A 21,680-nucleotide genomic window follows, 5' to 3' on the forward strand; every position below is an offset into this window, starting at 1 on the left:
TAATGTATATAATATTCAATTATTTTTTAATCACATCTAAGTAAATTATATTTAATCAAACTATTTTCATTCTAAATAAATTTTTTTATATTTTTATATTAACTTATAAAAAAATAAATTTATTTAGAATGAAAATAATGTGATTAAGTGTAATTTACTTATATATGATTAAAAAATAATTGAATACTATGTACAGTAAAAAATTGATATTATTGAAGGATAAAACTAAAATTTATTTATATGTATCGTTTTTATCCCAACGTTTTCGTCCTATTTAAGTCTCTAACGTTTCAAAATCGTTTCAATTTTGTCTCGCCGTCAATTCTGTTAACAGATTCCGTTGGCAGGACAACATTGAGTCAATTTTAAAACGTTAGGAACTTAAATAGAATGATTGAAACCATTAGGAACAACTTTAAAATTTATCCCAAACGTTAAGACAAAAACAATACTTTACTCGAAAAATCAATTTCAATGGACAGACTTAAAATGCAAGCTTTTATTTTGTTTATATATATATATATATATATTATTTTTTTTTTGTAAAAATAAGAATTAAAAATAAAAAATTGGAATACAAGTAAAGGAAACATGCATTTCACTGTTTAGTTCGATTAACTGATTAAGCTTCGAGAGAGAGTTATAGTCTGAAATATTGGACGGTGTTGTGGTCTGCTTCTCTCTCTCTCTCTCTCTGCTCTTCAAGGTTCGAGATCCTGCCGTCGCCGGTGACCGCCATGTCCTTCAAATTCTCGCTCCTCTTCGTCCTCTTTCTCTTCCTCTCTGCCGTCTTCGCTTCCGAGTCAGATCACAAGGTAAGCCCTCCCTCATTTCCTGACTCTACTGTCCGATCTTTTATTTTTTTGGCTCAAATTTCGTAATAAGATCTGTTTCCTTGCTGTGGATCTATGACTCTCCATTTTGCATAGGGTTCTCTTAGTTTATGCTTTAGATTGTTGGAATTTTTGTGGCCTTAGATCTCATGCGCTTTGCTCCCTCGTCTTCGTTAGGCGCTTTTAATCGTTCAGGACTATGTGCAATGTAGATGCTTATGTGGCTATGAACTTCTGTTTCAATTTCATCCTGATGTATCATGATATTAGCTTAGGCTAGTTTTGTTTGAAAGGATTATGATCTTTAGATTGGACTTCTTCGGATAAGCTAAAATGGAGAACCTTGAGTTAACTACATATGAAACAGTGTGATTCAGTTGTAAGTTATGATGCAGCTATTCCAAACTAGGGGGTTGGCATTCACTTATGATTTACTCTCGCTTTCATTAATGTGACATGTCTATACTCTATAGTGTGATTATCTGGTTTGTTTACTTTAAGTATGGCAATTGTTTTGTTCTTTTTATGCGTCAATTGTCATTCTTACGATTTTGAAATAGGAATCCATGGATGGATGTAGATACCAGGATGTATAACTTGGCACTCGCTATAGAACGTAATACCTATTTTTAGCTCTCAGAGATAATTTCAACCTACCAATTTATTAGTAGTCATTCCTCTGTTTAGGCTGCCTATTGGCGAATCATTTTAGTTTTGTGAACAGTAAGATTTTTTATCTACTCCCTAAACTGCAGTTTGAGGGGGAAAAATAATAAAATGAAAATAAATAAGAGTTTCTGCTCTTCTCTGATATTTGAAGGGCTGGCGTGAGAGTCTACCTTTTCATTGAAACTTGCTGATTTTGGACTAAACATTAAATGGAAAGGGCTTGTGCTTGTATTGGGCTAATATCATAATTCAATCAATGTTACACATAAGTGGTATTTGTTACATGGATGTTCTTATTTAATTTCCTCAATTTACTTTTGAATACCCTTAGGCAGTTGTAAATGATTTTCTGACATCTTTATCAAAGAATCAGTCTGCCTGAGCCAGTGCTAAAGATCTAATGCATATCTTTCATTTATATCTTTTTGTCACCCATGGTTTCTGATTTAAATTGTGTATTTTCATTTAATTGCAGTATAACCAAGATGACCCAGTTACCCTTTGGGTGAACAAAGTTGGTCCTTATAATAATCCACAAGAAACATACAACTATTACAGCCTCCCATTTTGCCGACCACCTGGTCAACCTGCCCATAAATGGGGTGGTCTTGGTGAGGTCCTTGGTGGCAATGAACTTATTGATAGCCAAATTGAGATAAAGTTCCGAAGTATGCTGTCTTCTCTTGTCCTAGATGTTTCATGGAAGACCTATCAGTGGACAAAACTGATGTTATTTTGTTTTTCACCAGGAAATTTGGAGAAAACCACCTTTTGTCGTCTGGATCTCGATGAGGGGAAAGTTAAACAGTTTAAGGATGCAATAGAGAACAGTTACTGGTTTGAATTCTTCATGGGTATGTTGTGCAGTATTGATACAATGCCTATACTTTATGAGCTTTTGCTTGACATTGAATAATAATAGTGGCATAGCAATAATAGAAAACAGTTGCATGACTGAAACAATCAGAAAACACCGATTTTTTGCTTTATTTTATCTTGATTGTTTGGTGTATAACTTACATTTGACGCTGTTTCTTTCCTTGGTTTCTATAATGGTTGATCTTCAATGGGCAAAACACGAGTTCAGATGACCTACCATTATGGGGTATGCCTACAGCTGCTTCTGCTTCTTTATATTTATTTGATGACTTTGCGTTTCATTTGTGATCATTATCAAAGGTATTTTGTTCATGTTTAAGGATATGTTGGTGAGCTACATCCTGATAAGAACAGTGATAATGGCAAGCATGTCCTGTACACACACAAGAACATCATTGTTAAATTCAACAATGATCAGGTCAGAAGTGATTTAAAGATCTTCTCTATCTCATATATATATATTGGGGTACATGAAATGCCATGCTTAGGTCCATTATTTACATTCTCTTGCAGATCATTCATGTGAATCTCACTCAGGACAACCCAAAACCTTTGGAAGTAGGAAGACCTTTGGACATGACATATGCTGTCACATGGATTCCTACGAATGTCACTTTTGCACGCCGATTTGATGTCTACTTGGACTATCCATTCTTTGAGCATCAGGTTAATAAATGGTGCCAGTTTCGTTTTTTATTTTTTTTTTAGAATTTAAATTGAAAGTGGTGTATATCGTTGGTTACTTGCTACGTGCAAACTCATGTGGATCTTATCCTGGACACATAACTGAGAGAATTATCCTCTTGGACATTTTTGTAGATCCATTGGTTCTCCATTTTTAACTCTTTTATGATGGTCATCTTTCTTACTGGATTGGTCTCAATGATATTAATGCGAACTTTGAGAAATGACTATGCAAAATATGCCCGGGAAGATGATGATTTGGAAACTCTGGTAAGGCTTTCTTTAAGTTATTTTGTAGTAATTTACGGAATATATGTCCTTTCTTACGAGATAAAGCCATTATGGTTCTGATTCAATCTTTGGTGACGCTCAAATACCAGGAAAGAGATGTTAGTGAAGAATCTGGCTGGAAACTTGTGCATGGTGATGTTTTTCGGCCTCCTCGCAATTTGGTGATTCTGTCAGCTGTTGTTGGTACAGGTGCTCAGTTAGCATTACTGGTTCTTCTTGTCATCTTGTTGGCTATTGTTGGAATGTTGTATGTCGGGTAAGCACATAATGTTAAACCTGACTGGAATGTTGTTATGGATATTAAGACATTACTGTTAGTATCATTGTATAAACTATACAATTAATGCAATATTCGCATGGCAATTTCTCTTACAAGTCTCAATTTCAGCTATGATTAAGTAATTTATTCTAGTTTTTCTATTGGTTGTTCCTTTTTTTCCCTGGTCTTTTTCTCTCCCCTTTATTATGTTTAAATTTATCTAATTTGCAGGCGAGGAGCAATTGTCACAACCTTTATTGTGTGTTATGCTCTCACATCATTCATCTCTGGTTATGTGAGTGGAGGGATGTACTCACGCAATGGGGGTAAACATTTGCATTGGATGTTGCTTTATCTTGTATTTGTTTAGATTACTCTATACCAGCCATCCCCTCTCTCTCTCTCTCTCTCTCTCTCTCTCTCAATGATTACAATTAAATTTACGATTTCAGGTAAAAATTGGATTAAATCCATGATCCTTACTGCATCGCTGTTCCCGTTTATGTGCTTTGGAATCGGATTTATCTTAAACACAATTGCTATTTTCTATGGATCTCTAGCAGCAATCCCCTTTGGAACAATCGTGGTTGTCTTTGTTATTTGGGCTTTCATCTCTTTCCCTCTGGCACTTCTTGGCACAGTTGTTGGAAGAAACTGGAGCGGTGCTCCAAATAATCCCTGTCGTGTAAAGACCATTCCTCGCCCGATTCCTGAGAAAAAGTGGTACCTTACACCGTCGGTAGTTTCTATCATGGGAGGACTGCTTCCCTTTGGCAGCATATTCATTGAGATGTATTTTGTATTTACTTCCTTCTGGAATTACAAGGTGAGCTACTATGCAATTGCATGTTAGGGGAGTAAATTAACCCCCCCCCCCCCTCCCCCTCCCCCTTTTTCCTTCTTTGGTATTAGTTTGATAGAATGATCTGCGAACGATGATTAAATTGTCTCTATATGACCTCAAGGTCACAGATTAAAGAAGTAGAATCAGCCACAGTTGCACTGGGTTGCCCTTATTAGTTTGATAGTGTTTTCCTATTCTGTCAGAATAGAACCAACACTTTTCTTGAGGAAAACACTTCTGTTAACTTTTAATTCCTGTGAAAGCTGAATCAACTCATGCAGTCTTATCTTACAATCTCTTTTGTTTCTTACATTTTGTGAAAAACAGGTGTACTATGTCTATGGCTTCATGCTACTAGTTTTTCTGATTCTCCTCATTGTGACCGTATGTGTGACAATTGTGGGGACATACTTTCTGTTAAATGCCGAGAACTACCACTGGCAATGGACTTCTTTCTTTTCAGCTGCCTCAACAGCTGTTTATGTGTATTTGTACTCAGTATACTACTACTATGTGAAGACAAAGATGTCAGGGTTCTTCCAAACGAGCTTCTATTTTGGATACACTTTGATGTTTTGTCTTGGACTGGGAATTCTCTGTGGTAAGTTCTTGAATTTAATTTTAGTGTTCATTTAGAATCCATGACTATTGGCTGCACAGTTTAAATGTGATACCTTGACAATGTGCTGAATGTTTCTATTTTCTGAAATAAATGAAATGGAAGTGCTCTTATCTTCTAAAAATGGATACCTCAGTTCACAATAAATAATTATTTTCATTCAATTGGGCAGGAGCTGTGGGTTATCTTGGTTCAAATTTGTTTGTGAGGAGGATCTATAGAAACATCAAGTGTGACTAAGGATTTTCTGAAAGTTCAGACCAGAGCAGTTTCCACATATTTGCAGGAGACAATAAATTCGCAGCAGAAACCTCTGGTTGTATGTATGGACCAAACAACATTTACAGGTAGTATCACAATCACAGGGATTTTGTGAATGAGGATGTATTCTTTCTCTATATTAGGGAAGGCCCGAAAATTTTTTCCCCATGTCAGTAATTGGAAGCCTTGATTTTAGAATGTAGAGATTTGTTTTTATAATTTAGATAGCTAGCAAAATATGAGACTCTTGTGGTTACTTTTCCATCCCTTTATAAATAGGTGCCCGATTGGTATACTGATGTCTAAATTCCCCACGCGGTTTAGCTACGGAAACAATGTATGTAGAGGGGGTTAAGTCATTGGAAATGAATTTTGTGCTCCTGAATTTTGTACCAAAGATATGATTATCCTTCCTATCTGCTTCTGCCACATTGCTTGTTTAAATTTTTAAATGCTGACATGCATTTCTTCATCTCATTCCATTTTTTATGGACTTTAAATATTTATTTGTGGATGTAACTCGAGACACGGTTTTAACGAAAAGGAATATATACGTATGTGCTTCTGCATGCCTGGCCTTCTTGACCGAGCTCTGTTTTTGTCATTCTCTGCTCCTATTTTTGAATACTTAGGTACCTTAACATGCAGCATTATAAGGATAAACATTCAGCGGTTGTACTTGTGTAAAGGGATCAAATGAAAATTGAACAATTTTTCCCACAATTACTTGTGTCATTGTGTCATTGTGTGTGTTAGCCTGTATGCTTGGAGGTATTATTTTAAAAGGCAAACTGTATTTGTGGCATTACTCGATCCTGAGTGCATTGAAAACGATTTTAGTAGAAGGACCCTCGGTATTGTATGGTCATAGCGAATTACCAAAAAATAGAGCCACGCAATGCAGGAATAGGATAGTGCCAACTAGAATAGCCAACCAATAATCTCTGGTGATAACTGGGATAGATAGATTGAGAAATAAAATGCTGCCACGTGGCAGATAGGATTGCATGCACGTTCCTGCATGTTTTATCGACACTATTTCCACAAGTTCACCTCTGTTGTCAACAACAAAAGCCACCTTCTCTGTTTCTATTCCCTACCATCTTCAACTTTCACCAAAAATACAATGGCCACCACCCCAGCTCTCTCCGGCACCATGGTGAGCACCTCCTTCATCCGGAGGCAACCGGTCACCACCAGCCTAAAGGCATTCCCCAACGTGGGCCAGGCTGTTTTTGGTGTGAAAGGTGGACGTGGTGGCCGTATAACTGCCATGGCTGCATACAAGGTGAAGCTCATCACCCCAGAGGGACCACAAGAATTTGAATGCCCCGATGACGTCTACATTCTCGACCAGGCCGAGGAGCTCGGCTTTGAGCTTCCCTACTCGTGCAGGGCTGGTTCCTGCTCTTCTTGTGCTGGCAAAGTTGTGAGTGGCACTGTGGATCAGACTGATCAAAGCTTCCTTGATGATGAACAAATAGACGGTGGATTCGTTCTCACCTGCGTTGCTTACCCTCAGTCAGATATTGTCATTGAGACCCACAAGGAGGAAGAACTCGTTGGTTAAATGTTGTAACCACAATTATTATTTATTATTATCATATTAATAGTTTTCTTGCCATTTTTTATATCATGTTTTTCTACTCATGTCTTTTGTGTTTAGGTTTTATTATGCCTTTTCGGGGGCATGATGATTGTTTTGTGTTTTCAGGACAATGAGTAAGTAACTTACCCTTCTTCTGTAGTAACAAACAAGTGAACTTGTCGTTTATAAGAATCCTTATTCGATATACATTTATATTATACCAAAGTAGCAAACTCTTAATGCTATAGTGCATGTCATTTGTCAACGATTCCAAATTGGCTATTAGGTGATGATTCGAGTGGAAAGAATTAGATTCACAAACCACGAGAATTAGGGATGCCAAGTTTGTGATAAAAAATATGCTACTAAACAACTTGGTGTACTTTCTTAAACTAGACTCGGTAAAAAAGTAGTAAAACATAAGAGTTTATTGGGTTCAACCTGTTTACTTATTTCTGTTTTTAAGATCTTCTATTAAATATTTAAACTATGTTTTATGTCCAAAAATTTCAACGCTACGTTGAGACTAACCCTATATATATATAACTTGATAGGCTTACAACTTAGATAAGATATTTAGTTGCATCTGTTGTACAAGCCTCTTCACACTGGACTAGCTAGTTACTATATCCATCCTTCAGAGCCTTTATGCCTGACTTTGTACATCTATATTCCCTTGTTTCAACTGGTTATGCAATGAAACTAAGAACATTAACCATAAGTTTGTCATGTTTTCTGAAACAAATCAGAAAGAGTCTCAGCTTTTGCTACGTCTTCACTGCCACCAACATGGTCCTCGCCATTATCGGGCAGTTGTGTCGAGTCAATATGTACAGAGTTGGACAAATACTCGGCCACCTTCATTGAATCTTGGTCTTTGGAGCTGTTGGAAGCTTCAAATTTGAGTTGGTCTACTGAAGTTACTGTTATCTGATTCAAAGACTCTAAGTCTAAGGAAGAGCTTCTAGTTAGAGTACCAGATACTACTGTTATCTCATCCCTCTCATCAATTGTTGATTCAAGGGAACAGACTGATCTTGCAGTATGATGCGAGTGATCATGTTTCGATTTCTGTTTTACTCTTTTACACCAACTGTGCAATGAATCTCTAACACTCTCTGTTACTAGCGCCTTCTTACACCGCGATCCCATCTATAGTGATCCATCAATTTTGAACATGTTAGGAAATATGGATAGAAGAAACATTATTTCAGTTACAGGAGAGAAGAGAGTGGGGCGGGAGACAGAATGGATGATGTTGAAATGTTTAGAAATCACTGCTAATGTTAAGCCGACCTGTGAAACTATCACATTCAGGGGCACTGTCATGTAGCTACACCAGAACTGAACAAGAACACTGCAAAGTTTGAAATAAGAAAACTGTGAGACCCCGAAGATTGAGTATTTTAGAATCTTGAGAGTGGAGAACTAAATAGCACTTTTGGAAGAGTGATGAAGCTCACCCCGATGCCAAACGAATGATGATCATGTAATGGTTCTTCATAAAGCATGATTTTTGCTCTAGTCCCCACTAAACATACAGGGGGAAAAATTTTTCAACTTAGCAAAAGTTTTGAGTAGACAGACTCATATAATAGAACACATATATACACTTGCTGGCATAGCAGCACGCATATTCTTCAAGAACTAAGAATCTTACCAATGACCAAATAAATGTTGCCATTTCAAAGGCATTCTGCATGAATAATAGAGAAAATTAAGATAAGAATTGAAAACAACCAAGCAGAATGACAGGACTACAAATTCTGGTGGTAGAAGTAGTTACCTGAAATATCACAAATTGAATCAGCCATAGGAGTATTTCTGGCTTTTTAAACCAGAAGAGATCATCACGTGGCTTTACTTGTGTCCTAGCAAGTGGACCTTGTTGTTCCATAATTTCAAGTGCTAAAGTGGATACTACATGTTGAAGTTTTGTGCCTATCAACATCACAAGCTTTTACAAGTACAGAAATTAGACATTGAAAGAACAAAGAATAACTTTTTCAAAGGACAGTTTCATTTTTATGAAGATAGTATACATACCATTGCAGGGATAAATGACAACCAGAAGTATATATTCAGACCTGCAAATTCAGGAAATTAAACTTGTGAGGAAATTAATAAGAGACACTAACAATGTACACACCCCCAACGCTGAAGAAGGAAAACTTACCATGGATGTTCACAAAGATGCAGATTATAGCATAAATCCAAAGTGGCCAGCTGAAGTTAAGGGAAAAAATTATTGAAAATTATTGCATTAGTTTACGAGCAACACTTTAATTATCTAAATGGAGAAAATCCATTTCAGACCTTATGCCTAGAATGCCATGAAATTCATCTTCCATGCTTCGAACCATATATTGATGAAAATTATATGACAGTGGCAATCTGTGCTCCTGCAAATTTATAAAACAGGTTAGGATCACATGGAATCAGCTAGTGAGGAAGGTGAAGAGTATGTTAATGATGTTAAAAATGATAGTGATTGCAAGAGAGCAGCTTAATCCACTTTGAATAACATATTTGAAAAAACAGAATTGACAGATCAAGGAACAACAATGGATGAAAGAATCTCCTATTATGAATGATTATCTCAATAAATAGAAAACTTACAGTGATGAAACCCAGACGGAGTGCAAGGTAGTCTGATTTTTTTATAGAACTCCTAAACTGGCGCAGGAAACAAAGCTGCAAATTGACACCACAAATTATCAGCCACGAGGATGAAAAAGTAAGCTTGCAAATAAAAATTAAGAATATGAAGCTATAAAGTGTTGATGATATATCACCATCCAGATGAGTATTGGATTCCTGCTCCATGGATGTGAAGCATGATGAAAAACAAAGGTTATCTGCCGCCTCATCACCTTGTTTCTTTTTCCTGTACAACAATTAACATGTAAATGTGATTGGGTAGTGTCTGACAGTTAGATTATTACAACAGAAATTTTCATTTGTTACTACATTGACAAATTAAAATTCCTGTCTTGGTTTGTGAAACCATTCTATGCTATATAGTATGCTATGCACCTTGCAGATTTCCGTCCGCTGCAACCGTGGTCTGATTTTCCCATCTGCGCCAACTATAAATCTAAAGAAGCATGGAACAAATGGAAAACAAACAATAGTACACGAAAGGCAACAATGTCAGCCCCACATAACCAGAAACATATGGACCAGACAACCAAACATGAGCCAAAGCAAAGAAGACAACAACATGTGCTTGAAACAAGCAAGTGATCCCATAATAAGCTGGAAAAGTCTATTGCCGACCAACCTTGCTCATTGCCAAACCGACTGCCAGACAACTGTATAGAACATGAGTGATCCCAAGAACAAACAAGAACCGGTGCAGCTGCTCAAGACCCTCGTATGAAACAAATGGCTCGTGCCCCTGCATTCATTCATTTATTAGTATCTTTTACTAATAAATGTAATTTCTAACTCATAACTGAAAACTTCTTACCGCAGGGCATTGATTGAATGGACCACTAATTAGTCCCTTTGGAATATCAGTTTCATCAGGGGAAAAGGATGAACCTTCGGGCATGACATTCTGGTTCGTGTCAAGGTCTTTTTCAGAACAAATATAAAACTCGCTATTGAACAGTGATGAATTTACACATATTTCAGAGATCCATCTTGCACTTTGTGCCAACAACAAAGAGATAAGACCAAGTAGCATCAACTCTAGCAGAAAGGAACAATCCAAGTCAAGTACCACGTAAAAAATCAGTAGTATCATATCATTGATTATTATTAAAGTGCTTGTTTTACCTTCCTTAATCTTTTCCAGTGATGCAAAGAGAGCCTTCCTTCTTGTCTTCTTCAACCACTGCACAGCCAAGAAAAAGAAGCTTCATACGTTCACAAGATTCAACAAATTACTTGTTAAGCACCCTTCCATTTATACACTTCACCAAGAACAGATAAATAGCAACCGTTACACCAACCCTAAGATCTGAAACCGCCTATCATCTATTTCGCAGCACATTATGCAATATGAAGTAACATTTATTACTGTAACTGAATCACTTATATCATACACGTAATCTGCAACTAAAGTTGTAGTACCTTTCCAAAGCGGTAGATGGAGCGCTCAACGACGAAGCAGACGAAGACCATAACGGTAATAACGGAAGCAACTGAATATGTTGGCGTCTCAGCCAGAGAGCGACCTCGTCGAAGCACCTCCGCCATTATTACAAACTCTAACTACTCAAATCAACACAACATGGATTGAATATAGTAGTGAGCGAGTGCCGAGTGAAGGAAGAAGGATCCAGGAAAATTCAAAATGGAAAGTGGAGAAGCATCTAATAATCCCTCGGGTTTAGCAGCTTAATTATTATTTAATTAATTATTATGAGTAGGGGGTGCATGTGGACAGTGCCTAATTGCTACTGTGCACATCATACTGAGCTTTCAATTCATTTGTTTATTGTTAATCAAATCAGACCTTCCCTCAACCATCATGCATTGGGAAATGTTTCCAAACCATGCACATGGGAGGGTCTTCCTCTGCCTCTCTCGCGGGTTAGTTGTTAACAAATTTTTAGTGGGTCCCATTGCACCTTATTTGATATATGTCTGTAAAAGGCCATCAAGATCAAAATACGTGTACTTTTATAACCTTTATTGCCAAAATCACTGTGAAGGAAAAGTAAGCAGGGTTTACAAAATTATTCCTTCTGATTCTGCTTCTAGAGTTCTAGGCTTCTAGTTCTAGCCATGAGAGTCGTGTAAGAAGTAAGAACTAAGAAGCACCATTACTCCAAAAGTACGTATCTTTATTGTATTGTATACGTATATGTAGGGGATACTCATTTAAACTTTAAATTATATTTCTAAGTTTGAACTTAAAATACTATTTTTCAACAAATTTTATATGGGGCATTTCATTTTTTCTATGATGCACGGACACTGACACGGACACGGACACTGACACGGACACGGGACACGACACGACACGACACGGAACACGGCGACACGCGAATTTTAAAATCTTACATGACACAGGACACGCATATATATAAAATATAAAGTATTTTTTAGATAAATTGTAATGATATTTTGATATTTTATTGATATTAAAATATAAATTAAATTTTTTAATTATTTTTAAAGTCTTATTTTAATTATATAAAGTATTTAAAATATCTTTTGTTTTAATAAATAATAATATATACTATATCTAAATTTATTTTAAGAATATATGTTAAGAATAAGACTGGACACGTGGACACATGATGGTATTTAGGTGTGTCCAGGCGTGTCCGGAGAAGAATTTTTTATTTTTTATTAAGACACGGTTGGACACAGCAGACACGCGTGTCGGACGAGTGTCGGTGAGTGTCGTGTCCGAAATGTGTCCGACACGCGAACACGATAATTCAGCGAAGTGTCCGTGCTTCATAGCATTTTTTTAACTAAATTTTAGGGTCTGTTTTGGAAAGCTTTAAAAATAATTTTTTTGATTTTTTTATTTTAATAATATTAATGTCTAATGTAATTTTTAAAATCAAATTGCAACTTTTTAAAAAACTATTTAAAAATTTATAGAGAAGTTAGAACTAAAAATTCGAATATAAAATAATTTATTTATAAGCTATTTTTAATATAATTATTTATTATTTAAATTATTTTTTTTTAAAAAAATTAATTAAACTGTTTATTCAAATGGGACTTTATTTAAATTCCTTAAATTATTTATATGAAATAGATTAGTTTCTCTGTCATTCAAAAAGAAAAATAACCAACATTTTATTTAGTTTTATTTATTTAACATGTATTAAAAATTTGATAAAAAATAATAAAGAGATCAATTTGTTTTACCAAATAATTTTCAAAGACTTCTAATAAATAAAAACGATAAAAAACTAATTTGAATATTTATTCATATAATTACATTACGTACAAATAAAAATGATCAAATTAACTATTCATTAAAATATAAAACATATATTAAAAAATAAATTAAATTATATATATTTATATATAAGTATATGATAATTGTTTCAAGCGCAAATTTTTGTTACTCATATTAATTAAGATAGAGATCAGGTCCAAGGCGGAGCTAGGTATTTACCACTAAACAGTACACACACAAATTGGTTAAACCCTCACTCGCACTTTTCTCTCATTTCACTCTCGTTCCATTTCCCAAAACCCTACCACTCAATCACCGCCATGGCCGCCTCCAATTCGATTCGCCTCCGTCGCACCCTCAGGGCTATCTCCTCCCTCCACCGCTCCTTCTCCTCCTCAGCCGCCACCTCTGCGCCACCAATTTCCCTCGCCATTCGCCGCGCCCTTCCCTCAGCTCCACCAGCACCAGCACCAGCACCTTGGCTGTCCCGTTCATTCAGGTCGTCGTCCATATCGCTTTGGTCGAACCGATCATCGTCGGTGTCCAACATCCCCGACGAGATTGGCCCCGACGATATACTGTTCGAGGGCTGCGACTACCACCACTGGCTCTTCGTCATGGACTTCCCCAAAGACAACAAACCCTCCCCCGAAGAAATGGTTCGCACCTACGAGGAGACTTGTGCCAAGGGTCTCGGCATCAGGTTCTCTCTCTCTCTCTCTCTCTCTGCGAGATTGTTGCGTTTCTGTGGTTCTTAAATTTGTGCTTTTTGGCTTAGTGTGGAGGAGGCAAAGCAGAAAATCTACGCCTGCAGTACCACTACCTACACTGGCTTTCAAGCTGTTATGTCTGAAGAAGAATCCAAGAAATTTGAAAGTATTTGCTTCTTACTCCAAATTTCAATTATACATGGGTTACATTAGAAACAAAATAGTAACATGATATCTCAATTTTTTGTTGTTGTAACAGATCTTCCTGGAGTCATCTTTGTGCTCCCAGATTCCTATATTGATCCTGTGAACAAGGAATATGGAGGTATCATTTCTTCTTAGCAACAATTTACTCGGGCACTGGTTTTTCTCTGATGAATTAGAATTTTTTAAGTTCCACAAAGCTCTAGGGAATAAATTTCAAACTACTTGAACCAACCTAGTGATGGTTTTACTTATGGCAAAATAAGCTGATTTTTACCATTTTGACTTAGTAGCATCATTTTATGATCATTTCGATATATTGATGCCTTTATGTGTGTAACAAGATTTCTGTAACTTTTGTTGTGTGATTTCACGATAAATAGGAGATAAGTACATCAATGGAACAATTATCCCTAGGCCTCCCCCGATACAATATGGAAGAAACACAGGAAGACGTCCTCGCCAAGATAATCAAATGTCAAACCGTCAGGGAAATCCCTCCTACAATAATAGGGGGCCTATGCAAGGGGATGGAAGGAACTATGGCCCTTCACAGAATTATTCACCCCAACAGAACTATGGTCAAGCATCACAGAATTATCCACCCCAACAGAACTATGGTCAAGCGTCACAGAACTATCCACCCCAACAGAACTATGGTCAAGCGTCACAGAACTATCCACCCCAACAGAATTCTGGTCAACCACCACAGAACTATCCTCCCCAGCAGAATTATGGTCAACCATCACAGAACTACGGCCAAGCTTCACAGAACTATGCTCCCCAACAGAACTACAGCCAAGCTCCGCAGAACTATGGCCGATCACCAGAGACTTATCCTCCCCAACAGAATTTTGGTCAAGCACCACAAAACCATCCACAGCAACAAACCTATGGTTCTGCTTCACAGCAAAGATATGGCCCTGCATCGCCACAATATCCGCAGCAGCAGAGCTATGGATCACCAGGACAAGGAGATAGTAGAAATTATGTGCCACAGCAAAACTTTGGACCACCAGGGCAAGGAGAAAGAAGAGACCAGGTGCCTCGTGATTCGGCTCCACATAATGATACTTTTACCCCATCATACATGAAGGATTTCAAGCCAAGCTACATGCAGGAATTTGAAAATATTGAGCAGGGTAACTATCCTCCCAAAGAACAGGCTGGGTCCCAACAAAGAAATCCAACCCCTGGCCATGGCAATTTTACTGGAGAGGTATGGTAGAACAAAATAAAGGAGGATATAGTAAAGTACCAAAGTTCCTGTTTCTGGATAGGACTAGTTACTATATTGAACGGTTTTAGAATAGCTAATGCTTTTCCTTTTTTTAGAACATTTAGTTTGATATATTTTATTCTCTGAAAATTTGATTGGCAAGCGAAGCAATTCATGAAAAGATTACATTTATTATTATTTTATCTCCTTGCAGGGAAGATACTAATAGAAATCTCAGACATGGTGGCGGATTATGTTGAAGTTACCAGATGCACTCTTAGCTGATTGAATGTCGCTGCCATTGTGGTGGACAATTTAATATTTTTGATCTGTCAATGTATATCTTTGTCCAAGTTATGATCTCTGTTTTAGTGACAGTTGAATGTGGCATATAGAACTTGTAGTGGCTGGTCTTATGAGCATGGTTGAACTGAATTCCATATGTGGTTTTCTTTCTCTTGTTCATCTTCTGTCTTCCCCTTTGCTGTGATGAACAGAGTAATGGAAGTTATCATTATTTTTATAGGAGATACGCATAAATTGAGCTTCCAGAGCTAATTTAAATAGTTAACTAACTATATTGTGGTCGATTTTCAATGTTTTGCACAAAAGTTTGTACATGTATTTAATGGCACAAGTCATACACACAACCAAACAGAGGAATGCAAAAATGATCAATGGATCATCAGATTAGAATTTTATTCAAGGAGAACAAGTGTGAAATTATCAAAACAATATTCTTGGTGTTTAACTTTTATTTAATCTCAGTTTCATATTAACCTCTTATTAAATGAAGTAGATGTCAAAAGGTAATGTGATTGCAAAGCGGGAAATACTGTATAGAATATTTTAACTTGAGTAATAAGTATACAACAATTTAACGTTTATCTTAACTAGTACTAATAAAAATAATTAGAATTACCTACGTGGAAACAATTACACAAAGTAGGTGGGTATAAAATTAAATTTACTCATACTTGGGTTTTCTTGAGAAACAAGGTATTGAAGTATAATAAATTATAAATTTAAATAGGCTTTAGGCAATATAATACAAATCATTTGCACCAATCAAAACTCATTTATCAATCAAAACTCATCGGATTTCCCGCCATTTTCGGGTGAGAATGCAATTGCAAATGTAATGCAATGCAATGCGCTTTCTCTCTGTTGTCGTTCTTCTTCTCTTTCCGCTCCTGATCCACCTCCTACCGCCATGTAATCCTCATTCATAAAGAGGTGATTCTTGTATTGGATTTCGATCTTATCTCTTTCAATGTTTATGCTTATAATAATCTTACTCTTCGCTACTCGGTTGTCATATTTACGATATGAATTTGATGAATACCAGGTTTGATTGGGAACTGTTTGTTGCTTTGCGTCTGCATTAGCTTATGGAGAATCGATTCAGAATTATTAGAGAATCTGATCTCTTAATGATGGATAATGCAGCTTCAGAACCAGTTTTCTTACATGGCGACTTGGATCTCTGGATTCTTGAGGCAAAAGCTCTCCCGAATTTGGATCTTTCCACGGAGACTATGCGAAAATGCATTACCATGGGCAACAGCTGTTCCCCTCCCTTTGTGAAAGGGCTCAAGACACATTCAGGGAGACACAAAATGATTACCAGCGACCCCTATGTGTCCGTGTGCCTCTCGGGGGCTACCATTGCTCAAACTAGGATCATTCCTAACTGTGAAAACCCTTTGTGGGACGAGCATTTCTTAATTCCGGTTGCTCACCCTGCTCAGAAATTGGAGTTCCATGTCAAAGACAATGATGTTCTTGGTGCTGAGCTCATTGGAGTAGTGGATATATCTGCTAACAAGATTTTGTCCGGAGGCATCATCGACGATTGGTTTCCAATCGTTGGCCAGAATGGAAACTGCTTGAAACCCTATCCTGAGCTGCATCTGTCTATCCAATTTAGGCCAGTTGGGGCAGAAGAGACAGGTTCTCTTGGGGTTCCTGATACCTATTTTCCTCTCCGAAAAGGAGGGTCTGTCACCCTTTATCAAGATGCACATGTTCCGGATGGTAAGCTGCCTGAGATTCCACTTGAGGATGGGAAGGTCTTTCAGCATGGCAAGTGTTGGGAAGAGATTTGCCAAGCCATTTTGGAAGCTCACAACCTCATATATATTATAGGGTGGTCGGTTTACCACCCAGTGAAGCTTATCAGGGAGCCATCAAAGCCCCTGCCTTCTCAGGCAGAGCTTTCACTTGGAGAGTTACTGAAATACAAGTCGCAAGAAGGGGTCCGCGTGGTCATGCTCATTTGGGATGACAAAACCTCTCATGACAAATTTCTTTTGAAAACTGTAATTCTTATTACCTTGATGAAGAAGTTAAACATGATTTCTACGCAGAGGTTTATATTGATTTTCTCAACTTATGGGACTTGTATTTATTATTTTATTCATACATGTTCTTTACATTGAATCAGTGATCTAAAATTCCACAAGGTATTAGAAGGGAAAATGTCTGATTAAGTGAAAACTCAGGAGGTTGTTTTGGACTATTGCAGCACCCTTTAGTAACGAGAAGCTAGGCTTTTAATGTTCATAAGACATTACTTGTAACGGATGTAATTGCTATGGATTATTATAGACATATTGTTGCATGTATCCTCCAGAGAGATTGGTGTAACATTCTAATTACTGATCTGCTTTGTTGCAGGATGGTGTCATGCAAACTCACGATGAACAAACTAGGAAGTATTTTAAGAACTCCACTGTGCATTGTGTGCTAGCTCCACGTTATGCAAGCAGTAAGCTCAGTGTTTTCAAGCAACAGGCATGGAATTCCTGCACCTGAATCTAATATTATTATGTAGGATAAAACTATTTAGTTTCACTGCAACATCACCGAACACACTTCTGTTTCATCAGTGACAATACTTCCAATGGGTTGGAATTTTTTCCAGGTTGTGGGAACCCTTTTTTCTCACCATCAGAAGTGTGTGCTGGTAGACACTCAAGCTTCTGGGAATAATCGGAAAATAACTGCTTTTATTGGTGGCTTGGATCTCTGTGATGGGAGATATGATACTCCTGAGCATCGGCTTTTCGATGATCTAGATACTGTCTTTCACAATGATTTTCGTAATCCTACATTCCCGGTAAATAATTGTTGTGAAACTAACATACTCTTTACATGTTAATAATCGCATTGTGATTAAGATACTGAATAAACTAGGAACCCAGCTAGCAGGAGATGAAGAATTAGCTACAATAAGAGTGGAAAACTGGGAGCTGGAACTTAACTAATGAAGCGGACTGAGAGGAGTATTAAAAGATTTCCCTTAGAAATAAATGTAGATTTAACCAGTTTAAGTAACCTAAAAGTATGTATTTAACTTAATCTTTTTAGTCATGTAATCCTTGTGTATATATTTTGAGGTGGTTTTCATCAGATATAATTATATAAATACGCTCATATGTTCCTTCAATACTTTAGCCATTCATAAGTGATAACAACGTTCTTCCATGCATTTGTACCTCCTATGCTGTGATGATTTTCTTTACTCTTTATTAGACAAAAAAGGAAATTAAATGTGCAGGGCAGCACCAAGAGAAGAAGTAATAAATAATGTTGCATGGCAATTTTCTAAAGTAAAATGTTGAAATTATGTGCAGTCGAATTCGCGTGGGCCAAGGTTGCCATGGCACGACTTGCATTGCAAAGTCGAGGGTCCAGCTGCATATGATATATTGATCAATTTTGAACAAAGATGGAGAAAAGCAAAAAAATGGCGTGATTTTCGGCTAAAAAAGGTGACAAAGTGGCATGAGGATGCTTTACTAAGCCTAGAACGCCTTTCATGGATGCTCACTCCATCTTCGAGTCCTGATGGTGAGAAAGCTGTCTATGTAACCGATGAACATGATCCTGAGAGTTGGAATGTGCAGGTATGCAGGAAATATATTGATAAAAAGTCGATTAACATATGCAATCCTTCTTTGTAAAATCGAATATATGTTATGAAGAAACATTAAATACAGGTATTTCGGTCCATAGATTCAGGATCCGTCATGGGTTTTCCAAAGAGTGTTGAGCAAGCAAAGGCTCAGGTGAGGACAAGTTTGTACGTGATGCCTACTTGAACTGTACTCTACTGATATGGCATGTAAACCGCAGTTTCCTCTAAAAGTTTGCATGCCATATCGAACCAATTCTTTCATAGATTCTTGGCCTTTACTAAACTAATCTTGATCCCCCCCACCCCCCGTTTTTCAGAACCTTTTCTGTGGAAAAAATTTGAAAGTAGATAAAAGCATTCATGTTGCTTATGTAAAAGCAATAAGATCAGCAGAACACTTCATCTACATTGAGAATCAGTATTTCCTGGGGTCCTCGTATAATTGGCATTCACACAAAGGTGCAGGTATATAAAATATAGTTTCCAATATCGTTTATCTTTGTAATACATGAAATTGGGCTTATTGATGTTGTTCTATCATATGTTTCTTTCTATGCTCTTCTACAACTCCATGCAAATTAATTTCAGATTTTGTCAAAATATTTCAGATGTGCCCCGTAGAACTTAATTTTAATATCCAATTTGGTATACTTATAATAAAGTAATGATGTTATAAAAATGATACAAAGGACACAAGGTGTGAAGATGAGCTTTTTTTTTTTAATGATTTATTTTCTTTAAAAGGTGCAAATCACTTGATTCCCATGGAATTGGCCTTAAAAATTGCCAGCAAGATCATCGCCAACGAACGTTTTTCTGCGTATATAGTTATACCAATGTGGCCAGAGGGAGTTCCTGGTAGTGTTGCTATTCAAGAAATTCTGTTCTGGCAGGTCAGACCAATTTCTAGTTGTTGTTCCTTTTCTAAATCTAGTAACTTAGCGTTCTAGTATATCAAACTTGTGCCAAGGTTACATAGATTTGAAACGTTGGGCCAAATTCTCATCTTATTTTGGTGACCTTTTCATAACTCTTAAAAGAATAAATATGTTTTGTTTTTTAGTCCCTTTTTTTCATCCTAAAATGATTGGAGGAAAGACACTCACAAGTCAAAAATAAATACGTGGAAAAATGGATTTGTGATGTGATATTCCAAAGAATTTGATAAGTTAATACATGTCAGTAAAAATTTATCATCAGCAATTTGAATGACTACAGGGACAGACAATGTCTATGATGTACAAGATTGTTGCTGATGCTCTTAAAAAAGCAGGTCTTTCTCATCACTATCATCCTCAAGATTACCTCAATTTTTACTGTCTTGGAAAGCGTGAACCTTTGTCTTCAGATATTCCATTGCCAACTCAGACATCCGAAAATCGTGGTTTGGTATACTGAGCTAATCTCCTTCTATACTTGTAGCAAAATGTCTGCATTGCATTGCACTGCATGCAAGTGTGAACCCTGAATTCTATTTGGAGGCTTATATTCTTTTACCCCTTTTCTTAATCAGAATTCATCCAAAAAATCAAGACGTTTTATGATTTATGTTCATGCCAAAGGAATGATAGTTGATGACGAGTATGTTATCATGGGATCTGCAAATATTAACCAGAGATCCATGGATGGTTCAAGGGACACAGAAATAGCTATGGGAGCTTATCAGCCAAAATACACATGGAAAGAGAAGAATTCTCATCCACATGGCCAGGTGACAATGCCATCCCCAACACTTTGTAGTTTATTTAAAGTATGACTGCATAACTATGTTTCAGATTAGGTGAACATGAACATAGGAAACTGGAGCAGGTTGTATAGTTATGCATTTCCAACAAATTAAGGTGGTGTTGGTTTGATGCAGGTGTATGGTTACAGAATGTCACTGTGGGCTGAGCACCTTGGTAGCATTAAGGAAATATATGAAGAACCAAAGAGCCTAGAATGTGTTAGGTATGTGAACTATATAGCCAAACAAAACTGGGATGCATATGTATCAGAGGAAGGGAAGGAGCTGAGGGGACATTTGATGCAGTACCCGATTATGGTAGGCTCTGATGGAAAAGTGAGCCCGCTGCCAGATCATGAGTACTTTCCTGATGTTGGTGGTAAAGTTCTTGGATCACCCAATTCGCTTCCTGATGCACTAACCACATGACATGATATCATACACAAAGCTCCCAACCCAATTTGTATTCCTAAAATTGTATGTGAAACATTATGGAATGATTCTGAAAATATCCTTCTGCTATGTAAATTCCTGTATTTGATAAAATTCTGAAATATCATTGGTGTTTTCAATTTTTTTTCTCTATTTTTGGACCAATGGATTTTGACTATCAGAACAAATCCGGTGAATGGAATGATAGAGATATCAATTAGCATCAGACAGCCAAGTGTTTAGTGTATATTATTGTTGTTGTCTTCCCTCGAACAAGTAACAACCCTTCATTAGAGTTCAAAGACAAAGGTAAAAATTGTAAATGACATTAGTGTATTGTGATCAATCATTTTTTCATGGAGTCATATAACAAACAATACAAGAAATTAGGAAAAGCGTATTAATATTATTCTTATAAACTTCGGTCAAATAGTATTTAACTACTTGTATTAGTATCAATAAAAGATAATACGACTGAACCGGACAAAATGAATTCCATATTTTCTAGGCAAGACTTATCGCACAAGACCGCATAGCGCAGTGGATTAGCGCGTCTGACTTCGGATCAGAAGGTCGTGGGTTCGACTCCCACTGTGGTCGCTTTTTTCGTTTTGAGTTTCACATTTAAGCGAACGAACAACTGACAGTGTAGCATTAGTATATCG

The 21,680-nt window shown here is 36.9% G+C and overlaps 5 protein-coding genes and 1 non-coding gene across 6 annotated transcripts; 5 read left to right on the forward strand and 1 right to left on the reverse strand.

Annotated features, from left to right (window-relative positions):
* The first annotated feature begins 578 nt into the window (after positions 1–578).
* On the forward strand, positions 579–7,152 carry LOC112741033 (transmembrane 9 superfamily member 1). Its single transcript, XM_025789849.3, has 12 exons — positions 579–815; positions 1,978–2,170; positions 2,252–2,356; positions 2,590–2,607; positions 2,702–2,799; positions 2,895–3,047; positions 3,201–3,335; positions 3,446–3,612; positions 3,847–3,941; positions 4,068–4,441; positions 4,787–5,060; positions 5,251–7,152. The coding sequence occupies exons 1-12, from the start codon at positions 738–740 to the stop codon at positions 5,316–5,318; spliced, it is 1,758 nt and encodes a 585-aa protein (XP_025645634.1). The 5' UTR covers positions 579–737; the 3' UTR covers positions 5,319–7,152.
* On the forward strand, positions 6,361–7,152 carry LOC112741037 (ferredoxin). Its single transcript, XM_025789852.2, has one exon. The coding sequence runs from the start codon at positions 6,361–6,363 to the stop codon at positions 6,907–6,909; it is 549 nt and encodes a 182-aa protein (XP_025645637.1). The 3' UTR covers positions 6,910–7,152.
* On the reverse strand, positions 6,397–11,249 carry LOC112741034 (MLO-like protein 4). The gene is made up of 15 exons (XM_025789850.3): positions 11,008–11,249; positions 10,711–10,768; positions 10,400–10,623; positions 10,211–10,327; positions 9,964–10,024; positions 9,723–9,814; positions 9,547–9,621; positions 9,244–9,329; positions 9,104–9,153; positions 8,974–9,014; positions 8,714–8,884; positions 8,588–8,623; positions 8,391–8,458; positions 8,224–8,284; positions 6,397–8,079 (listed from the first exon to the last, which is right to left on the reverse strand). The coding sequence occupies exons 1-15, from the start codon at positions 11,131–11,133 to the stop codon at positions 7,654–7,656; spliced, it is 1,692 nt and encodes a 563-aa protein (XP_025645635.1). The 5' UTR covers positions 11,134–11,249; the 3' UTR covers positions 6,397–7,653.
* Positions 11,250–12,947: 1,698 nt separating this feature from the next.
* On the forward strand, positions 12,948–15,458 carry LOC112741036 (uncharacterized). The gene is made up of 5 exons (XM_025789851.3): positions 12,948–13,505; positions 13,581–13,678; positions 13,772–13,837; positions 14,100–14,935; positions 15,150–15,458. Exons 1-5 carry the CDS (start codon positions 13,123–13,125, stop codon positions 15,159–15,161), a joined length of 1,395 nt encoding a protein of 464 aa, XP_025645636.1. The 5' UTR covers positions 12,948–13,122; the 3' UTR covers positions 15,162–15,458.
* Positions 15,459–16,049: 591 nt separating this feature from the next.
* LOC112741038 (phospholipase D delta) lies at positions 16,050–21,241 on the forward strand. Its single transcript, XM_072215383.1, has 11 exons — positions 16,050–16,171; positions 16,284–17,256; positions 17,615–17,731; positions 17,862–18,056; positions 18,574–18,846; positions 18,940–19,008; positions 19,175–19,322; positions 19,602–19,750; positions 20,076–20,246; positions 20,371–20,568; positions 20,719–21,241. Exons 2-11 carry the CDS (start codon positions 16,327–16,329, stop codon positions 21,010–21,012), a joined length of 2,544 nt encoding a protein of 847 aa, XP_072071484.1. The 5' UTR covers positions 16,050–16,171; positions 16,284–16,326; the 3' UTR covers positions 21,013–21,241.
* Positions 21,242–21,541: 300 nt separating this feature from the next.
* Positions 21,542–21,615, forward strand: TRNAR-UCG (transfer RNA arginine (anticodon UCG)). The gene has a single exon. It is a non-coding gene; the product is annotated as a tRNA-Arg (tRNA).
* Positions 21,616–21,680: the final 65 nt, after the last annotated feature.

This window comes from Arachis hypogaea, chromosome 14 (genome assembly GCF_003086295.3).
Source record: "Arachis hypogaea cultivar Tifrunner chromosome 14, arahy.Tifrunner.gnm2.J5K5, whole genome shotgun sequence".
NCBI classification, from domain to species: Eukaryota; Viridiplantae; Streptophyta; class Magnoliopsida; order Fabales; family Fabaceae; genus Arachis; species Arachis hypogaea.

What these genes read in the sequence shown, in the direction of transcription:
- LOC112741038 (XM_072215383.1), top strand. Translation starts at nt 16,327, where the DNA reads ATGGAGAATCGATTCAGAATTATTAGAGAATCTGATCTCTTAATGATG. An exon ending in TCAGTGTTTTCAAGCAACAG is followed by an intron (nt 17,732 to 17,861) that starts GCATGGAATTCC and finishes AATTTTTTCCAG; the next exon opens with GTTGTGGGAACCCTTTTTTC. An exon ending in AAGAAATTCTGTTCTGGCAG is followed by an intron (nt 19,751 to 20,075) that starts GTCAGACCAATT and finishes GAATGACTACAG; the next exon opens with GGACAGACAATGTCTATGAT.
- LOC112741034 (XM_025789850.3), bottom strand. Translation starts at nt 11,133, where the DNA reads ATGGCGGAGGTGCTTCGACGAGGTCGCTCTCTGGCTGAGACGCCAACA. An exon ending in ATCCAATACTCATCTGGATG is followed by an intron (nt 9,622 to 9,722) that starts GTGATATATCAT and finishes GTCAATTTGCAG; the next exon opens with CTTTGTTTCCTGCGCCAGTT. An exon ending in CAACATTTATTTGGTCATTG is followed by an intron (nt 8,459 to 8,587) that starts GTAAGATTCTTA and finishes CTGTATGTTTAG; the next exon opens with TGGGGACTAGAGCAAAAATC.
- LOC112741036 (XM_025789851.3), top strand. Translation starts at nt 13,123, where the DNA reads ATGGCCGCCTCCAATTCGATTCGCCTCCGTCGCACCCTCAGGGCTATC. An exon ending in GCCAAGGGTCTCGGCATCAG is followed by an intron (nt 13,506 to 13,580) that starts GTTCTCTCTCTC and finishes TTTTTGGCTTAG; the next exon opens with TGTGGAGGAGGCAAAGCAGA. An exon ending in TGTGAACAAGGAATATGGAG is followed by an intron (nt 13,838 to 14,099) that starts GTATCATTTCTT and finishes CACGATAAATAG; the next exon opens with GAGATAAGTACATCAATGGA.
- LOC112741033 (XM_025789849.3), top strand. Translation starts at nt 738, where the DNA reads ATGTCCTTCAAATTCTCGCTCCTCTTCGTCCTCTTTCTCTTCCTCTCT. An exon ending in GATGTACTCACGCAATGGGG is followed by an intron (nt 3,942 to 4,067) that starts GTAAACATTTGC and finishes TTACGATTTCAG; the next exon opens with GTAAAAATTGGATTAAATCC. An exon ending in CTTCCTTCTGGAATTACAAG is followed by an intron (nt 4,442 to 4,786) that starts GTGAGCTACTAT and finishes TGTGAAAAACAG; the next exon opens with GTGTACTATGTCTATGGCTT.
- LOC112741037 (XM_025789852.2), top strand. Translation starts at nt 6,361, where the DNA reads ATGTTTTATCGACACTATTTCCACAAGTTCACCTCTGTTGTCAACAAC.